This window comes from Eriocheir sinensis, chromosome 2 (genome assembly GCF_024679095.1).
Source record: "Eriocheir sinensis breed Jianghai 21 chromosome 2, ASM2467909v1, whole genome shotgun sequence".
NCBI classification, from domain to species: Eukaryota; Metazoa; Arthropoda; class Malacostraca; order Decapoda; family Varunidae; genus Eriocheir; species Eriocheir sinensis.
Window position 1 is genome coordinate 4990891 of NC_066510.1, and position 21342 is coordinate 5012232.

The window sequence follows — 21342 nt, forward strand, 5'->3', positions numbered from 1 at the left end:
GCCGCTTTCACAGTCACTTTGTTTGTTTTGATCGTTACCAATGGTGGCGATCGACGCTTAGTATTTCACGTGAAACTGGCCGATGGGGTAGTGGCGACTGCAGATGAGGTGAGAGATGTTGAGAGTGTGTGGTAGGTGCAGGGCTAGGCTAACCCCGCAGCCGCCACTACCTGATCGGCCAGTTTCACGTGGAAATACTATAGCGGCGATCCCCGCCATTGGTAACGATCAAAAGAAACAAAATGACTGTGAAAGTGGCCCTAAGTGCATGTTGTGAAGTATAAAAGTGTGGAGGAGGAGGACCTAAGAAGCGATACAAGGCGTTACAGGTCAAAAGAAGAAGGTCCACTACACTGGCCGGTGTTGCGAGAAATATCTCCCCGATGAAATTAGTAATTCTGCTGTCCACCACACATGCGCGCTGTGGGAATACACAGCATTAAAAGTGTTAATTTGCCTGGCTTTGTTCTAGTCTGTCCGCTTGTGATCTTTGTGAGTGGTGAGGGAAATATGAAAACAGTAAGCAAGTTGAACCTCTCTGCGACCTATTTTGCAGCGGCGGTTTATGTTCAATAGGCTTTGAAAAGTCAATCATGATATTAGTGATTTCATGACTTTTAACAGAAAGAGTTAGCAGATTATTTCATAACACACAGAAAACTACCAGAAAAATATAGGTTTGTCCAACTGTCCCACGGGCTACGTTGCCAAATTATCGTATTAACCACATATCGTATCCATCATTTTTATGCCTCAAACTCTCGTACCTACACAATAACGTGAGAAAATCAAAGTTAGTGCTAAAACTGTTGAATATTGATGTTTTTCGTTCTTTGTTGTTATAGTTATCAGTCAGCAACTACGAAAATGAAATGCGATGAGTACGATAATTTGGTAACCCTGCCCACGGGTGACCGTGAGCGACCGCCCTTACTTTAGCAGACAACACCACGTGGATCACAGGCGTGTATTCAGAACTGCCAGCCAATTGTAAGGCAGCTGCCTTCAACTGCGGCTTAAAAACGAACTGTTCTTACTTCCCATTTTCTGCCTATTAACAAGGTACATATTTTGAGAGAACAAGGGAGTAAAGTCGAAAAAATTGTGATAACAATTAAGGGAGTAGAGTCGGAAAAAGCCATTATTTTCAACGGGTCGGAACCAATAAGCGCTTTTACATGGATTTCAATACCTCGAGTTTCGCGATCCTCAAGTTTAGCGCCATACCTTCGGAACGAAGCAAGCGCGAAACTCGAGAGGGTACTGTAGAAGAAGGTTTGTTTTGGTTTGGAATGCCAAGTCGTATAAATCTTCCTCCAAGGCATAAATACATAATGAACAAGTGAAGCCTGTGTTCATGATTTATTAATTGCTTTAGTGTATCAAGTGCCTAAAACTGATAGTAAATAAGTTTTTTGTAGACCATAAAACAACGAACAACAGGTCTTAAATTCTACAGCGGTGCAACCGAAGATTCATAATTTCATTTACCATAATACCGCTAGTGAGTCAAAGACTATTGAAGAAAAATGTTCTTAATATTCATAACTTCGTTTTGAATTACACTGGGATATGCAAAACATTTTTTTTATAATAGACCCACTTTTCTGTACCAAATTATACTTTCCAGATAATCTGGCTTTTTTTTTTCGAGGGCCAGAACTCCTCGAATTGCTAGAGATCTTTGTGATCGCTCTCGAATTTCTGCATGAGGAGGCAAAGGCTCTGGGACTGAAGGTCTCCTGGGCCAAAACCAAGGTCCAGTCGTTTGGAGGCTTGCTAAATGACAAAGTTCAGTCTGTTCATGCATGTGGTGAGGGTACTGTCACCAAAAGTTTCACATACATTTTAGCATAGTACATAAAAATGGTCCGTCTTGCCAGGAAGTCAGTCAATGGGTTGGCCTGACCCACAGTGTTATCGACTCACTCAACATGACTATATGGCACTGTCAAGATCTATGTAGATGGAAAAAGATTCATCACTTGAGCTCCCTGTCTAACTGTATGACTATGAGACATGAACACTAAATAGTGGCGTGGAGTGGCATGTTGATGCCTCTGAAACCAAGTGCTTTCGCAGGATCACGGAATATCATTGGAATGACTTTGTGCTGAACCAGCGACTACTTCATTAAACTGAATCAAGGCCTGCTACAAGCTTAGTTGGTGAATGCCAACTCCGGCTGTATTGGCATGTGACACACTTCCCGGACGTCAAGCCTGCTTATAGAGTTGTTTCTGTACGAGACAACCATAAGTGGAAGAGACCAAGGAGATGCCCACTTAACTCATGATTGAGGGAAGCTGATCAATCCATGGAGGGGCTTGGGATGGGAAGGGAGGATGTTTGGAGGCTTGTTTGGGGGAACCGTCAGGGGTGGAGTCAGAGGGTGAGTGAAGTGACACGCCTCCTGGCCGGTGGTGTCCAGCTGTCATAACAATCATCTTGGAAGCTAGTACTCATGACTTACTTATTTTTATTATTTATTTATTCATTTTTTGAAGTCCTGACCTGTAGCGCCAGTAGGCTTTCTTGTTAGGGTCTGGTGGTCGGCTCGGGCCTGTCATGGTGATCATCCAGTGAAGCAAGTATCTGATTATACCTCTTCCCCAACCATAGAGACTCACCCGACACCCTCCACCCTTGTAACACACATCTCCCCTACCACAGAGACTCACCAGACACCCTCCACCCTTGTAACACACATCTCCCCCAGGCAGCAGCCACCTCGGCCCCCACCTGATGATGTTGTCCCATGCATTTCTGGTTCTTCCTTTACCTCCATACTTTATTACACCTTCTGTAGATGTGGCAATGTGAAAATAATGCTTCCCCGCAAACCAAAAGCTACTGCCTGTGTGCCCTAAGCCTTCCTGATAATGTGATCAACTCCCCCCTGTGGCATCCTCCACTGCAGGCTTCACTGCACTGCTACATGAAGCCAGAGACACATGGACAGGTCTCAAAAAACTTGAGTCATCCTAAGGTGGGGTAGGACACCTCTCATTCCCCTATAGCCCAATCAATACTGAGAAACTGCACAGGAAATAAATGCTTAAAATTTGTGTATATGATGCTCTACTGACAACTGACCAGAAAGAAAATGCATAAATTCTATCGATCCAGCTTAATAGTGGTCTACTTACTAGTCTTTTCTTTATTTGACTCTGGACCCACTGCACAAAACCACCTTTGACCCGGTAGCAGCGGGGATTATGTTTCTTAATGGCCCCTCTAAGCGAGAAAAATGAGAAAAAATCATCCCTCACACAAATCATTTCATAATATATATCAAAGCATTTGTGATCAGATTATGTATCATCTATTTTTGGGGGTTTATATCATGGCACAAATTTGGCCCGTCGCTGCTACACGGTAAAGCCAGAAATTTAGCCCGTCGCTGCTACACAGTAAAGCCAGAAATTTAGCCCGTCGCTGCTACACAGTAAAGCCAGAAATTTAGCCCGTCGCTGCTACACAGTAAAGCCAGAAATTTAGCCCGTCGCTGCTACACAGTAAAGCCAGAAATTTGGCCGTCGCTGCTACACAGTAAAGCCAGAAATTTAGCCCGTCGCTGCTACACAGTAAAGCCAGAAATTTAGCCCGTCGCTGCTACACAGTAAAGCCAGAAATTTAGCCCGTCGCTGCTACACAGTAAAGCCAGAAATTTAGCCCGTCGCTGCTACACAGTAAAGCCAGAAATTTAGCCCGTCGCTGCTACACAGTAAAGCCAGAAATTTAGCCCGTCGCTGCTACACAGTAAAGCCAGAAATTTAGCCCGTCGCTGCTACCGGGTTAAATTCTAGGGCACACTGATCTCAGTACGATGGATTGAGAAGCACAACAAAATACAACATGCATACTTACTCGGCTGTTTTTATATTTTCAGAAAGGTGCTCCGCATGCTGACAAGGCACCATCGGGTCCTTCCTACCATGAACAATGAGAGTAGGGCACAAAATCTTCTCCAAGTCGCTTAAGCACAAGTCTCCGCCTTCTTCTTCATAAACCTTGACAAAGGCATCCACCCAACCTTCCCACGTGGCTCTGAAGTACTCCTTGCCATATATTGCTTCCAGTGGTGCTCTCATCCTCTCAGACCACTTGTTGATGTCTCGGATATCTGGGGTATTAGAATATTTATTAGACTGTAATGTTTAATACTGATATACATGTAGCTCTTAGGGAAGAGTTTAGTATGTATACGTATATACGCTAGGCGAGCGCCTCCATGTGGTATCACGCGGTATGGGCCCTGTGTGGAGACGCTGAGTCACTGCCTCGCTGACCGTCTCCCCAAGTTCCCACCATTTTGTCCTGCTTTCCATTTCCTTTATTTTATTATTTGATTTATTTATTGGAGTTACTGGAAAATTCTTGATGTCCAATTCTTTTTCTTTTTTAGGTTGCTAATAAATATTGTTATTGTTATTAGACTATGATCGAATACCCATATCACCGAGATATCCACTCACTGAGTGGTGATCTCTCTCTCTCTCTCTCTGAATGAAGTGAATATTTATTTTTTCGATAAAAAAATAGCATGTCTAGTTATTATGGATGTAATACTCGATCATAGTCTAATAACAATAACAATATTTATTAGCAACCTAAAAAAAAAAATCGGACATGAAGAATTATCAATAAATCCAGTAAATAAATCCGAGCAATGTGGTACCGGTACCGTACCGTTTAGCTGGTACCATTAGTACCGGTACTGGTACCGATACCTGCCCACCCCTAGCGCCTGACGGAAAAATGGGATAACAGCAAGGCATGTGCAATCCCCCACCGATTTAATTTTTGTATAGTAGTTATTTGATCGCCCTTTATTCTATGGTAATATATTATAAGACAGCCATGAACTATGAAGGATCATTAACAATAATAAAGGTAAGTTTGCAGTTGTTATTGGATAAGACAAAAAACAGACCCTTATAAACACTCCAAAGAAGAAAAAAAATCATTAAAAATTTGTACATTCGGCCTATAACGCGCAGGGCTAAACTTTCGGGCATTTTTTATGTGAAAAGGTGCGCGTTATACGCCGGAGAACACTATTCACTTCATTCAGTGGAGAGAGAGAGAGAGAGAGAGAGAGAGAGAGAATATCCATATCACCGAGATGTCCACTCAGGCACTCAGTCTCAGCCTCACTCGTCTGAGAAAGAAATGAGGGATACCATGAGCGACTGGCTAGTATTGGTACCAGTACCGAGCAGTCTGGTACTGGTACCGTACCGTATAGCTGGTACCGTTAGTACCGGTACTGGTACCGTTACGGTACCTGCCCACCCCTATCGTTGAGTAGCGTGGCAGCGTGGGTACTGTATTGTTGTTCAAGTGGCGCGCGGGAAGAACTGAGCTCAGCTGTGTGGCCGCAGCGCCGTGTGAGTCCTGTTGTGTGAGACATCTGGTGGCCACTCCATAAAATATCGCGTATAAGTGGAAAAAACGTGTAAATTAAACATTCCTGAGGAATGCGTAAAACAAACTCGCGTAAATCGAGAGTTACCTGTATTGTTGTTCAAGTGGCACGCAGGAAGAACTGAGATCAGCTGTGTGGCCACAGCGCCGTGGTAGTCCAGTTGCATGAGACATATGGTGGCCACTCCATAAAATATCGCGTATAAGTGGAAAAACGTGTAAATTATACATTTATTTGGATTTTGGACCCCACGTTATTTCAAAAACGCGTAAATAAATTCGCGTAAATCGAGTTACCTGTAATAGCATACCACACTCACTTGGCTCGGTACCACGAAGATAAATAAATACTTACAGTTGTTTTGATCTCTACACTCCTACTGATTTCCAGGAGGTTTGAAGGTTAATAGAATACATATATGACAACAGAAGAGCAGTTGGTTGAGTAGGAAATGAGACAATGATAGTGTAAACCTATTAACCTAAACCTGCCATCTGAAACAATTGTAGCAGCCACTTATTGCTCCACTCCTGTAGCTTGGTGATGTCTTCTTGTAGGAAATACACATCCAAGGGGTTAAAAGTAGAATTCTTGTATCGTAATATCAGAACCTCAAGACCTTCACTCTCTGTCTTTACGTCTTGCGGATGGCTTTCCTGAGTTGTCCTGTTTTTTCTGTTATGTTAGTTATTCTGCTCAACAATGAGGTTGAGCAGAATAAAACAGAAAAAACAGGACAACTCAGGAAAGCCATCCGCAAGACAAAGACAGAGAGTGAAGGTCTTGAGGCTCTGATATTACGATGAAAAAATGTATAGTCATGCATCTTGGGAGGAGAACTCCAGCATACCATTACCACATGGGAAACACTCCACTATCCACCAAAAAGAAAGACCTGGGAGTATATGTTACCAGGCTACCAGTGAAGATGAAATCCATGCCAACCGCAGCGGATGGGGTTAAGAAATACTTCATTACTTACTTTTGTAAATGTTGATGTCCTCCTCAGTCAAGAAGGCATTACCACCCCACACCACCATCTCCGACACTTGGTGTGGAAACATTGCAGCCATCATTAGAGCAGTAATCCCACCATCACTCCAGCCCAGCAGTGCATACTTGCCATGACCCAACGTCTGAAAGGATGGAAAAGTTAAAAAAATACAGCAAGCATATTCACAGAAAAGTTGGCCTACTAAGGCTATCATCGACCTTATTCCTGCTTCTTTCATACCATGCTGATATGCTGTGTGATTGCAGACTTTGGTATTCACAGTAGTAATAACACAGTGAAAAAATCCTGTAATGAGCACCACTGTGTGCTGGGAATCGAACCCGTACCTTCTGAGTAGAAGTCAGGGCAGGTCGGTATGCTGCCCTGACTTCTACTCAGAGGGTACGGGTTCAATTCCCAGCACACAGTGGTGCTCATTACAGGATTTTTTCACTGTGTTATTACAGTTTCTCTAATGAATATATACACCCTGTGTGCCAAAACGGATGATTAAAAGCGTTTCCAACCATCACGAGTGTGAGCGGGGTCACCTCCACCCTTCATGCCCACAGTGCGGGGTGGGGGCGTCAGAAATAGGTCACAGAAGTGGCTGCTGGCGTGGTGACCTTTTAGCTAATTGGTGGTGGAGTTGGTATGCTGCCCTGACTTCTACTCAGAAGGTACAGGTTCGATTCCCAGCACTCAGTGGTGTTCATTACGGGATATTCACAGCAGCTTCACATATCATCAAGAGGTGAGGGAAGATGTGAATTTCCAACCCACCAGCAGACAAATGCTTGAAAATGACCATTATCTACATTCGTTTTAACCCCCTGACTGCAGATTTCCTACAAGGAGACATCACCAAGCTACAGGGACGGAGCAAAAAGTGGCTGCTACAATTCAATGAAGAAAAATATAAAGTCATGCACCTTGGGGGGGGATATCCAATATACTAATACCACATGGGAAACACTCCACTATCCACCACAGAGGCAGAGAAAGACCTGGGACTATATGTAACTAGGCTACCAGTGAAGGCGAAATCAATGGCAATCGCAGCGGACGGGTTAATATTGTGCTGATATATCTCGTCTCCTACTTAATCAACTGCTCTTCTGTTGTCATATATGCATTCTGCAAACTTTCAAACCTCCTGTAAATCAATAGGAAAGAGTGTAGAGATCAAACAACTGTGAAAGTAGCCATGAAATTGTGTGGGAACTTGCACAGCCATGGGAGGTGAAGCCTATATTTACTGTATGCCAGGTTAGGTGTGTGAGGTGAGTCAGGTTAGGTTAGGTTATTTTTAATGATAAATACAAATGACAGGGGCTGCACCGTTGTTGTCACAGGCGGTGGAGTGAGCTATGATGGTGAGCCACTGTTTGATGCCATCTGTGAACACTGGTTATTTTCGCAGCTGTTTTGATCTCTACACTCTTTCCTGTTGATTTCCAGGAGGTTTGAAGGTTAAGCCGTCCGGTGCGATTGGCACAGATTTGGCTTTCACTGGTAGCCTGGTAACATTTACTCCCAGGTCTTTCTCTGCCTCTGTGGTGGATAGTGGAGTGTTTCCCATGTGGTATTGGTATGATGGATATCCCCTCCCAAGGTGCATGACTTTACATTTTTCTTCATTGAATTGTAGCAGCCACTTCTTGTTCCATTCCTGTAGTTGTTTTCTTGTAGGAAATCCACAGTCAATGGGTTAATAGAATACATATGACAACAGAGGAGCTGTTGGTTAAGTAGGAAACAAGACACTGGTGCGTAAAATAACTAATTTTACCGAATGTTGATTTGGATCTCGGGTTAATCTAAAGAGTTCATGCAATTTGAAATATATGCTGGCTCTTTAGCATAGCGGTGAACCAAATATGCATATTCTAAACACGAGTAAAACAAGTTACCTGTACAAAGAAATACAACCGTGGATACAAATGCAAATGAAAATACTTAATGGAAGTAATCAGAATTGAACTTTCCATTAACCCCTTCAACATGAGGACGCGTATACTGTGTCCTTACGTGCCCCGTACCATATCTGAGGACGCGCACACTGCGTCCTGGCGCACTTTAGCCAATATACGAGTTATTTTATCTTTATATTTATGTTTACATCTCAAAATTATCAATTAATTTATGATTCTTTATGTGCACCATTTAATTCTGCATGTTTTCATATATAATACATGATGATTGTGTTGAGTTTATGGCTGAAAGCTTCTTATATTCAATAGCGACATTTGAAATTTGGCGAGTGCGGCGATCTCGGATACGGTGTGGGGCGCTGTTTTCGCCCGGCCGTAGTGAAGGGGTTAACCCCTTGACTGCAGATTTCCTACAAGAAGACATCACCAAGCTAAAGAAATGGAAAAAAAAAGTGGCTGCTACAATTCAATGAAGAAAAATGTAAAGTCATGCGGCTTGAGAGGGAAAATCCAGCATACCAATACCACATGGGAAATGCTCCACTGTCCACCACAGAGGCAGAGAAAGAGCTGGGAGTGTATGTTACCAGGCTACCAGTGAAAGCTAAACCTGTGCCAATCGCAGCGGATGGGTTAATGAAAATATTCATAATTAAACTCTCCATGAAAAATAACTTCTAGCTTTAAATCGGCATAGTACTGCACTAGAGATATGCAATGGTAAAATAACTTCATGAGCAATGGATAACAACCAGTGCCATATTTCAGCACCAGGATATCACATCTTTCCAAAGTACAGCAGAGACATATTTGTTGGTTTACTTAAATCCCCAGTAACCAAGTTTTAATAGTAGCACAACATACGACATCAGAGTCAGCCAAGTTATTAGAACTCTTATGTTATAGGTCTCACTTCAGTTCAGTTTTTTAATAACAGCACTTTTTTGCAAAGCAAAAGGCTGATATTGTAAAGCTAGGCCTATTTCAAATTTCATGGTAGTAACTGAATGAGGAATAAAACTGATGAAAGGCAACTAATAAATAATTTTCTAAAATAAATTTAGTTCTATGAAGCCTAATGTTAACCACAGGCAAACCCTGATTCTGAATTGACATGACAGAAGCTCAGGAAAGAATAAACATTAAATTGTTACAATGAGTGTCCATACACAGGTAGAATCGACACTCAGTTCTGCACAATGATTCGCCCATCATTTTCATAAGGTAATGCAGGTTGAGAATACTTTATCTGAAATTCCAAAATTCAAAAGTCTTTTGAATGCTGACATGACGTGTCACAAATGGAAAATTCCACAAAATGATGGAACGATTCCACCACGTACAGGTGTTGTGTGCTGCTCAGGGTTACCAGGTATGCAGTTTACCCGGGTAAACCTACTGCTGCGTTGACACCTTGGGCATAAAAACATCTGCCCGCCATCACCGCGGGTTTTGGGCGGCTTTTGGGTTGGGATTGGGCAGGAACACAGTCGACGACCTGGCGACTCTGGTGTGCTGCTATGCGTTAGTAGTTTGTTGTCAGCAATTCGTTACTCATTGTGATTACTGCGTGTTTTGTTCTCTGAGGTGTAAGGAGATTGTTTTAAATTCTAAAAGGGCCTGAATATTCCAAAATTCGAAAAAATCCAAAATCCGCAACACTCTCAGTCCCAGGGATTTCGGATAAGGGATTCTTACCCTGTACTCATGTAGTCGGAAATATTGGCAGGTTTTTGTAAAACTTAATAGGAGTAAATAAAAAACAAACCTCCATCATCTGAGATGCTAATATGGCATCCTTCCTCAGAAAGTCCTTGCAGAAATTACGAGGCGGAGGACGACTTTTTCCATAGCCTGGCGGGTCCCAACTAATGACAGTCAGCTTGTCTCCAGCCAAGGAACTCAGCTGGGGTCCAAAGTCTGACTTGGCAGTACCTAGGGAGGCACAAATATGTGTTTAGATTTTTGTTTACATGAATGTCAATCACTTAAAGGCTATGAAATATTCAATGAAAAAAAACAGCAACAGCAGCAGCAGCTGGACCCACTAATGCTGCTGCTGGACCCACATTGCCCCTCCCCACACACACACAGCATTTTTTCATCCTTAAAGACTTGCAAGGGATATCAACAACCTCAAGCTTTTGTTTCCAGCTGATCACTGCGTGGCCCTTGACGCTAACATGGTGGTGACCCCTACAGCAAATGCTTAACTCTTCAGTGTCAGTCATACCTATTCCTTGATTGTTTTAGTAAAGTCATATATACACTACTACATGTTAGTTTTCTTGTAATTATTTTGAGTTGCCCCTAAAGCATTCAGTTTTTGCCATTATCAATAAAACAGCAAAAGAAATTAAAGTTTAGAAGTTATATTTGTCATGTATTTTATATGCATTTTCAGATTCCATATATTTTTATTAGAATTTTTTCCCCAAAAGGGTAAACTTTAGCCCACACAAGTGTTTATGTTACTCGGTCATCAACTGGGCTCTGATTTTGGTACTGCTCCAGAATTACACCCAACACACTTCAATGATTCATAATAATTTTTCTGATAGATTCTGATGTGCTCATTAACCCCGTCACTACGGCCGGGCCAAATCAGCACCCTGCCCCATATCCAGGCTGGCTGCGCACGCCAAATTTCAAATGTCGCTACTGAATATAACAAATTTTCAGCCATAAATTCAACAGACCCATCATGTATTATATATAGAAACATGCAAAATTAAATGGTGCACATCAAGAAACATAAATTAATTGATCATTTTGAGATGTATGCATAAATATACAGAGAAATTTGAGTTAAGCGTAGATGATGCGTCTGCTGAATTGTATTTCCTTATATTAGTTGTGATAAAGAAATAGATTTGTGGAGGAGAGGGAAGGGAAGGACACAGACATAAGTAAGATCATGGAAAATATACCACTGATTCACCGGCAATACGCACAGATCTCACGGAATAAAAGACTGAAAGGCCATGTGTGTGTGTGTGTGTGTGTGTGTGTGTGTGTGTGTGTATTTACCTAGTTTTATTTACCTAGTTGTGACCAGTTGTGAACCAGGGAAAAGACTACGGAGCAATAGGCCGCGACGGAAAAATAAAAAAAAAATAGGTGGGTGACGTAGGTGCTCATTTAGGTGTGTTCCTACTTACGTTGATTTATATCGTTTTCATTTTTTAGGCTAGAAAATGCTTATTTTACCGCAAAATCACGCGATATAGCAAAAAATCCGCGATACGATACAATTTTAAAATCCGCAATACAGCGAGACCGCGATAAGTGAACCGCAATATGGCGAGGGATTAGTGCACAGGAATACAAGTGGAATGGACGTGTTGGATAAAAATGATTTGATTGAGATGGAAGGGAGGAGGCAACTAAGAGGACACAGCAAGAAATTGAGGAAGGGGATTTGTTTGAAAGACATAAAGTAGTAGTTTTCCATACAGGAGTGTGGATACATGGAAGGAACCTAGCAAAGACATTGTAGAAGCGGGCAGTGTCCATAAAATGAAGAAACAGCTGGACAAATATAGATTGGGAGATAGTACTGTCTGAGTTTGAGCTCAGGCCCTGTAAACTACAAATTAGGTAAATACAAATAGATAAATACAAATAGCCTGAAACAGGTAAATACAAATAGGTTAATGCATACTACCTAAAGCTCCAGGAAGGCAGAAAGCAACCTTGTCACCCGTACCAGCCACTTCATAATTCAGCTGCAATCCATCGACCATCACTTGGTGCTCTGACCTGCCGACATTCAAGCATATAAGTCTGTGTTTCATTTCTTGGTGTAGTTGGTAGCCTAAAGTAGAATATGTTCACAAAATTGTACACACCAACAAATCAGTACTGTTATAAAGAAAAATATAATAAAAGTCTGTTTGACTGCATTCCACTGGCCTGAAAAGTGGAAGTTTGAATTAATAAAGGCAAGGAATTTAAAAAAAAATATAAAGACTACAAAAAGTTAGAAGACACAAAATAATCTGTTTCAAATTTTGAATGAGCTTGTTGCTATTTGGACCAAATGACTTTTACTGTAGCAATTTTGGAAAGCTGAGCTGAATAAGAAAATGAACTCCAGTCAAAATAGTTTCATTAGCCTTAGACGGCGATGCAGCTATGTATACAGATAAGGTAAATTCAGTCAGTTTTGTATGGCAGAAATATAACAACACTTCCAGATTGCAGTAGAATCTATATATAGACAATAGTTAAACCATCCATTATGTGGTGTAACTATATTTACGCTGTGGTCCTAAGGTCTAAGTGACTATATATAGCCCATTCATTTTGGGGGTAGCTACTCTGCAAATACTGCCGCCGTCTAAGGGTTAATTTTATTTTGATAATTTTTACATCTATGCCTCACCTCAAATTTCCAGAGTAGCGTATATATTATGGTAGGGCCCAGAGACTAGAGTTTTTCTTACCAGGTAGCGATTTCAAGTCTAGTAATAGGACAGAAAAAGCTCCCAAGATTTATAATTAACCCGTCCGCTGTGATGGTAACAATCCCAACAAAAGGAAGTGACTGTGGAATCAGCCCTTGATGGCAATGCCAGAGGGGCAGTTAAGGAGATTGACCACATCCTCGTAAGTACTCTTTGGAGGATCCTTCAGAACTGCAGGGTTTTCCAGAGTGCTGAGTTCTTTGGTCGCAACACTCAAGTTTCATGTCAGGTCAAGAATCTCAACATGCAACAACACTACAATACTGTATGTTCCATCTTGAAAGGCTGAAGACCTGGCATGTGTTTAGGAGTATGCAGCAAAAGTCTCAAAGCAGTTCAATGTGCTCAGCACCCTTGAGGAAATTAGAACTGTGGGAGGCCCTCAAATGTGAGACTCTTTGAGCTGCCAAGGAGTGCTATGGAACGCCTGAGATCTGGGAGTAGTTTTCCCTCGGCAGAGATGCTGAAGAATATTGAGGAAAGCGCGTTACCAGGCTGCTGCTGGGAATTAGAACCAATATAGTAGGACTAGAACTCCCCTGAGAAGAGACAAGGAGAGGTATGCCAGGGGTCTGCTGAGGAAGTCAAGGCCCATTTAAATGTAGAAAACAATTATCATCATCATCATCATCATTTCATCGACGCCTGCTCCTAGGAGCTCCCACCAGGGGATGGCCACGACAGAAGAGCTTCCAACTTTCTCTATCCAGACACTCCCTCCTTGCCTGCTCAAAGTTTCTCAAAGATCTTTCCCCCTCTCTCCCTAACGTACTCTTGCACCCTATCCCTCCATTTCACTGGAGGTCGTCCTCTAGCATTCCCTCCCTCTATCTTACTCACATACACCCTTCTGGTCATCTTACTCTACTCCATTCTCTCCATGTGGCCAAACCACTTTAAAGTCTGTCGCTTCACTTCTTCCACCACTCCACACTTCTTCCCTTCACCCCTGTGACACATTCCAAAATGCTCGTACATACTTTCATTACTCATTCCATCCATTTTACTCACACCACAAGCACTCCTCAAATAACTCATTTTCACTGCCTGCACTCTAGACCTCTGACTTTCATTCCAGGACCACGTTTCACTTGCATATGTGAGGGTTGGTACTATTATTGTATTTCTCAAATCCCTCTTTACCTCCATGCTCACACTTCTGCCATTCATGATTCGTCCCAAAGACCCTACCACCCTTCTTCCTTGCAATGCCCTTTCTCTTATATCTCCCTCCATACCACCATGCTTACACATATCTGATCCAAGGTACTTAAACTCATTGACCTCCTCCATTTCTTCACCATTCAAAATTATTTTGCATTCTTTTTCACATTCAATTCCCACTCTATATGGCCATACAAAATCTACAACCTCACTTCTACTTCGCTCACAAACAAATCACTTTACTTTTGTTGACATTTACTTTCAGCTTTCTCCTTTTTATTTATTTATTTTTTTTTTTTTTTTACGTATGGCCTATTGGCCATTGGGGCATGGTCAGGCTTCTTCCCGGTGGGGCCTGATGGTCGGCCCAGCCTGTTCTGGCGCAGGCGAGTGTTTATAGTGGCGCCATCTTGCACTGGCTCATGCTGCCTTCCTGGAGCTCATCTTTAATCCTAGAATCTAGAGTCCGGGTTGATAGGTGGTCTTCTGGACAGCATGTGGGTGGTTTTTTTAAGCCACTCGGCGGCGGCTGAAAAATCCCAGCTTGGTGGCACCGGGCGGGGATTGAACTCGCGTCCTCCTGAACGCGGCGCCGTCACTCTGTCAACTCACCCACCGCCTCCCCAGACACTCAAAAACACTGACCAAATTTTGTAGGTCACTTTCATTTTCTGCAATGAGCACCGTGTCATCAGCAGACAGTATCAAATTCAGTACCCTCTTCCTTCCCTCAGCGAACAGTCTTACTCCAACTTCTCCAACTTTGCCCTTAATCTCTCTAATAACACCATCCATATAAATATTGAATAACCATGGTGACATGACACACCCTTTTCTTAAGCCCACTTTTATCTCAAAATGTTCACTTGTTTCTCCAGTAATTTTGACACATGCAGATGCATCCTCATAGAAAGACTTTATTGCACTAAGCAGTTTTCCTCCCACACCATAAATCTTTAAAACATCCCACAATGCAATCCAATCGACTCTGTCAAAAGCTTTTTCCAAATCCATGAAGGCAGCGTATAGAGTCTTTCCTTTTGCTATTATTTTTCTACTACCATCCTGAAGGCAAATATCTGATCCACACATCCCCTTCCCTTCCTGAAGCCTCCTTGTTCTTCACTGATTTTCTCTTCTGTAAGTCTTTGCACCCTCTCTATTATGACTTTTCCATATACCTTTCCGGGTATACTCAGGAGACTTATACCTCTATAGCTCCCACATTCCCCTCTCCTGCCCTTCCCTTTGTAAACTGGGACAATGATGGCTTTCGTCCAGTCTGATGGCACCACTTCACCATCCATTTAACGACTACATCTCCTCCACACTTCAACATTTCTGCTGTGATTCCATCAATTCCTGCTGCCTTTCCATTTTTTAATCTTTTTATTGCCTGATTTACTTCTTCATGTGTTATACTTCTTTCTTTATATACTCCTCCTCTACCTCTACTCAAAACTGCTGCTGGACGTCCATCCTCAAAATTCATTAAGTTTTTGAAATATTCTCTCCATCTCTCTTTCACAGCTTCCCTGTCTTTCAACATCTTTACATTCTCATCCATATCTTCATTTATTTTACTTGAGGAGATATTTTCTGCATTTCTTTCTTTTTTTACTACTTTCCAATATGATTTCCTGTTCCCTTTATATTTTTCACTTAGTCTTTTTCCAAAGTCTTCATCAACTCTCTTCTTACTTTCTTTTATTGCTTGTTTTAATTTCATTTTGCGTTCTCTATATTTCTTTTTCCTTTCCCTTTTTATTGTTCAGACACATTTCTTTCTTGAGTTTCCTTAAAAAGTTCCCTTTTCTCTTTTACAATCCTCCTTATCTCTTCTGTCCACCAATTATCATCTCAAATATATAATTTGCTGCTGTGACTCATCAGTGAGGACAAAACTACATTTTCTGTAGATTAGGATAATATTAACGAAACCTTAGCCACCTCCGGCAAAGTTAATATACTTACAACAAGGATTTCTTTTTGGTCCCTGAATACAGTGCAGTAACAAGTGACAATCTCCAAAATAAAAAGCATTAAATTTAGCCGAGAAATAAATAGTCTGTGTCTCGAAATGAGTAGGCTAAGATTTTGTGAACTTTCCCCAATTTTGGTGTATTTTGTATTAATCGGTTACTTGTTTTTATCGCAAATCTGAGGGTGTGTGTATTTTCCTATTTGTAGTATACAGGGACTGAGCACAAGCTCGGACAGTCCTGTCTCCTGATCTATTTTAATCGTCCAACTTTTCCTTCATTACATAGACACTGCCAGTTTGCCGATTCCTTCAAAACACTGAAATATCCCCCCAAAAAGGGTTTTGTCTGCCAGTATGCGATGGGTGTAGTTCTGGAATTTTGCCAAGGGTAGAATAGTTTTAAGGTAATACTTTATAAGAAGTCCACCTCCCCCTTCGCCACTCCAGCCCCCCTACCCCCCAAGACAAGCCTGGGGAACCGGGGTTTGGGGGGGAAGCCAAAATCACTGAAAAATGGGCTTCCAAAATTTCCCTAGAAAAAAAACTAAATGAAGGAAAATTCCCTAGTCTCGAAAGTAAGGAAAGTACTAACTTTATAACCTAACAGCCCCCCTCACCCCCCTGCCAACCAAGGGGGGCTGCGCACCCCTTTGGACCCCCCCACATGTATGATGCGCCGGAAAAGTTTTTTTTTTTTTTTATTGGTATGGAGCATATTTAAACTACTCCAGCCGAACTTTACGACCCCCCCCATGTAGGGAATTTTCCTTAATTTTGGGATTTTTCTAGGGAAATTTTGGAAGTGGGGGGGGGGGCTCCAGGGGGGGCACAGCCCCCCTTGGTTAGGAGGGGGGGGTGTAAAGTTCGGTTGGAGTAGTTTAAATATGCTCCCCACTGAAAAAGAAACCACGATTTTCCGGCACATCATACATGTGGGGGGGGGTCCCCCCCCTTGGTTAGCAGGGGGGGCGAGGGGGGCTGTTAGGTTATAAAGTTGGGACTTTATTTACTTTCGAGACAAGGGAATTTTCCTTCATTTAGGGATTTTTTAGGGAAACTTTGGAAGCCCATTTTTCAGCGATTTTGGCTTCCCCCCCATACCCCGGTTCCCCACAGTTCCCCAGGCTTGTCTTGGGGGGTAGGGGGGGCTGGAGTGGCGAAGGGGGAGGCGGACTTCTTATAAAGTATTACCAGTTTTAACAAGCTTGACTCAGTCCTGGGAATATACCGTACACTTCGGAAGATATCACACACACACACACACCGCACACGACGGAAAACACCCTGACAATCGTCCCCGCCAGTGGTCGTCGGCCGTGCCTCGCCTGCCACCCCGTCGTGTCATGGTCGTGGCGGCGGGCACACACCGCCTGACTCACGTCCTGGACAGGTGGATCCCTCGCTGGCACGTCGCTTGGAACAATTTTGACGCATATTTGTTGAGGCGCAGGACACACGACATGTCTTGATCTTGATGTCACAGGTATAAGCCAGCAAGCCTTTATAACGGCAGCTTCCGTGATAAGAAAACAAACATGCAGAGCAGAGTATCCTACGTAAAAGGGACAAAATACCTTTCCCTACACCTTGGACGCCACATTTCTTCCAGGAACTCTCAGTAGTTCAGTAGTAGGCGTGGGATTTGGATCTGGGTCTGGATATATGATGCGCAGGGCACCCGTACTGCAGGTGCATAACACGCATATTTGTGTTGGCTGTTGGGGGGCCGGGGGAGCCGGGTGTGCAGTAGGGGTGGGCAGGTATCGGTACCAGTACCGGTACTAACGATACCAGCTAAACGGTACGTTACCGGTACCAGATTGCTCGGATTTATTTATTGTATTTATTGATAATTCTTCATGTCTGATTCTTTTTTAGGTTGCTACTAAATATTGTTATTGTTATTAGACTATGATCGAGTACATCCATAATAACTATACATGCTATTTTTTTATCGAAAAAATACGTTCTCTCTTCATTCAGAGAGAGAGAGACTTACGTAGATGTACATAGAAAATCAGACCACACAGACCCCATGGTCCAGACTAGGTGGTCTGTCCTTAAACCTAATTGATTTTACATTAATCAGATGGCTCCAAAACGTTGCTTTTCTACTCTAGTTAATATTAAGTTCAAGGAAGTGACGGTCGAGCTTGTTTTTAAAGGAGTCAATATCTTGTTACACTGGACCACTGATGGTGGGAGCTCATTCCATTCTCGCACTACAACGTTGGTGAAGAAAAATTTGGTGCAGTCTGAATTTACTTGTCTACATTTGAGTTTTGTGCCATTGTTCCTCGTTCGCAAAGTGTCATTGATCATAAACAATTTTGTTCTGTCTACATTCGTGAAACCATTAAGTATTTTAAAACATTCGATCAGTTTTCCTCGGAGGCGACGTTTCTCAAGAGAGAACATGTTAAGGGTGGAAAGCCTTTCTTCGTAGGATTTGTTGCGCAAGGAAGGGATCATTTTTGTTGCTCGACGCTGAACACCTTCTAGTTTAGCAATGTCCTTTGCATGGTGGGGAGACCAAAACTGTACCGCATATTCCAAGTGGGGTCTGACTAAACTATTGTAGAGCGGAGGTATTACATCTTTATTCTTGAATAAAAAGTTTCTTTTAATGAAGCCCAACATTCTGTTCGCTTTATTTGCTGCATCGATGCATTGCTGTGAGAATTTGAGGTTTGACGCGATTTTAATCCCCAGGTCCTTAACGCATTGAACGCTTGTGAGTTTAACGCCGCGTATTTCGTAATCGAACTTCTTATTTTTTGTTCCAACTTGAAGGACCTGGCACTTGTCTACGTTAAAGGGCATCTCCCATTTATCCGACCAAGCTGAAATTTTGTGCAAATCCTCTTGGAGGCTTTGCCTGTCTTCGTCAGAGAGAGAGAGAGAGAGAGAGAGAGAGAGAGAGATCACCACTCAGTGAGTGGATATCTCGGTGATATGGGTACTCGATCATAGTCTAATAACAATAACAATATATATTAGTAACCTTAAAAAGAAAACGAATCGGACATGAAGAATTATCCAGTAACTCCAATAAATAAATCAAATAATAAAATAATGGAAACGGGAGCTGTGATGGAAACGGAAAGCAGGACAAAATGGTGGGAACTTGGGGGGACGGTCAGCGAGGTAGTGACTCAGCGCCTCCACACAGGGCCCATACCACATGGAGGCGGGCGAGCCCCGAGCGTCACTAATAAGATCCAGACGGTACCGGTTCTAGCGGCAGTGCGCAGTGCGGAGTGATCATGACGCTTCCCGGCACCCAAGTGATCATGAGGCTTCGTCGTACCAAGTACCGGTACCGCGAAGCCTCGCTGACCGTCTCCCCAAGTTCCCACCATTTTGTCCTGCTTTCCGTTTCCATCACAGCTCCCGTTTCCATTATTTTATTATTTGATTTATTTATTGGAGTTACTGGATAATTCTTCATGTCCGATTCTTTTTCATTTTTAGGTTGCTAATAAATTTTGTTATTGTTATTAGACTATGATCGAGTACGTCCATAATAACTTAATATATACATGCTATTTTTTTATCGAAAAAATAAATATTCACTTCATTCAGAGAGAGAGAGAGAGAGAGAGAGTTTTCTTTACAGGAAGTTTATTTGGGAATTTCATCAGAAGACATAGAGATAAAAAAAAATACTCCTTCGGGTACTGGTACCTGAGTTTTCGGTACCGGTACTACCGGTACTCAAATTAACGGTACTTGCCCATCCCTAGTGTGCAGGGGAGGGAAGTGAATTAAGTGTAATTGTTAAGTGTTGGTGTGTTGTGGTGACAAGTGATTGTGTATTTGTTTTCTGAATGAGTATTTTTAATGACGAGATTTTCTATTCTCTTTTTTCTATTACTCTCTCGGTCCCATACGTCCTTCTGCGTGTATCGAAACACACGAGAAATTAATCAAGATCAGGGTATTCGCCGGCTGCCTTGGATTGAACCCGCGACCAGCGTGACGGGAGAGCCACTCCTTACCGAGTCGGCCAAAGAGGTACCCCACTGGCTAAGTGGGTTATGGGAGGCTCGATCGTTCATCAGGCATAGTCGCCACATTACATATTGTACCGCAGTCTAAAATATGATGAGGGTGGTTGTTCCAGTAACGTATGGTGAGTGAAAAGTATGAGTGCTTGTATGCGTCAGTGTTAGTGTGATATGTTTGGTATTTATGGATGTGTGTGTTACGAGTACGTTGACTGTTTGCGTTGTGTAGGTATGTTTGTGGGTCAATGTCAATGTGAGTGTTTGTGATCTTGTACATAAGTGTAAGTCTGTGTGCTTGTCTGTGTATGTGAAGAGGGTCCAAATGTTTATCTGTTGTTTGATCCGTGTTGTGATTCCAGGCGTTCGAGTGTAATTGTTTGTAATGAACCTAGCCGCCTTGGTGTTGATTTGTTCTAACCTATCAATGTTTCTGTGTGTGTAAGGATCCCACACCGTGGAGCAGTATTCCAGTGTTGGTCTCACAAGTGTGTCATAAGCTATGTGTTTAATGTCAGGTGTGCAGTTATGTAAATTCCTCCTCAGGAACCCCAGCGTTCTGTTGGCTGTGGCACTGATATGGTCTATGTGAGTGTTGAATTTCAAGTTAGTTGAGAGATGGATACCAAGGTACTTGTGTGTGTGAACTGATTCTAAATCTGAATTGTGGAGAGTGTAAGTGTGATGGATGAGGTTGTGCGCTCTGGTGAATCTTAATAGTTTGCATTTGTCTGGTCGGAAGTGCAGCTGCCAGGTGCGTTCCCACCGCTCGAGGGCGTCCAAGTCGTTTTGTAGTAGTCTGCAGTCGTCACTAATCTTTACTGCTCTAAACAGTAAACTATCGTCGGCAAATAGTCTAGTGGAAGAGTTAGGGATAAGCCTTGGCATCGGCTTTCACCGTCTCATTGCAATCACTCGTCCATTCGTCTCTCCACTCAGCCCCAGCAGCAGCACCATTTATGCACTTGATCCCTGCCCAGTCCTTCCATTCATTTCACCTCCCATCTCTTGATCTTGATCTTCTTGATCTTGATTTATAATGCGCAGGGCACCCATTCAGGTGCATAACACGCATATTTGTGTTGGCTGTTGGAGGGACGGGGGAGCCGGGTGTGCAGGGGAGGGAAGTGAATCAGGTGTAATTATTAACCCTAGAATGGAAACCCTCATTTTCATGATGGTGCAAGGAAACCCTGTGCCAATTGGCACAACTGTTGGAAAAAAATAGAAAAAAAATAACACTAGAAGGGTATTCCTGTGCCATTTGGAATAACACACTTGCATCAATCAATCACTTGCGTGTTTCTAATTTTCGCGCGCATTTTTTACACAGTAATGGGTATTTTGCAACATTTGATG

At 42.5% G+C, this 21342-nt stretch overlaps 1 protein-coding gene across 3 annotated transcripts in view; it reads right to left on the reverse strand.

Moving 5' to 3' along the window:
* Positions 1-17708, reverse strand: part of LOC126998775 (valacyclovir hydrolase-like) — a 45702-nt gene extending 27994 nt beyond the window's left edge. Inside the window, exons 1-5 of one of the 3 annotated variants that reach the window (XM_050860816.1) lie at positions 17551-17708; positions 12027-12121; positions 10128-10294; positions 6414-6567; positions 3871-4126 (exon numbers count right to left, since the gene is read on the reverse strand). In XM_050860816.1, the coding sequence (XP_050716773.1) occupies positions 3871-4126; positions 6414-6567; positions 10128-10294; positions 12027-12121; positions 17551-17576 (698 nt within the window). In that variant the 5' untranslated portion in view covers positions 17577-17708. Of the gene's footprint in view, positions 1-3870; positions 4127-6413; positions 6568-10127; positions 10295-12026; positions 12122-17167; positions 17298-17355; positions 17523-17550 lie in introns of those variants that run through there. The other 2 variants (XM_050860807.1, XM_050860823.1) reach the window with 2 other exon arrangements.
* Between the last annotated feature and the right edge of the window lie 3634 nt (positions 17709-21342).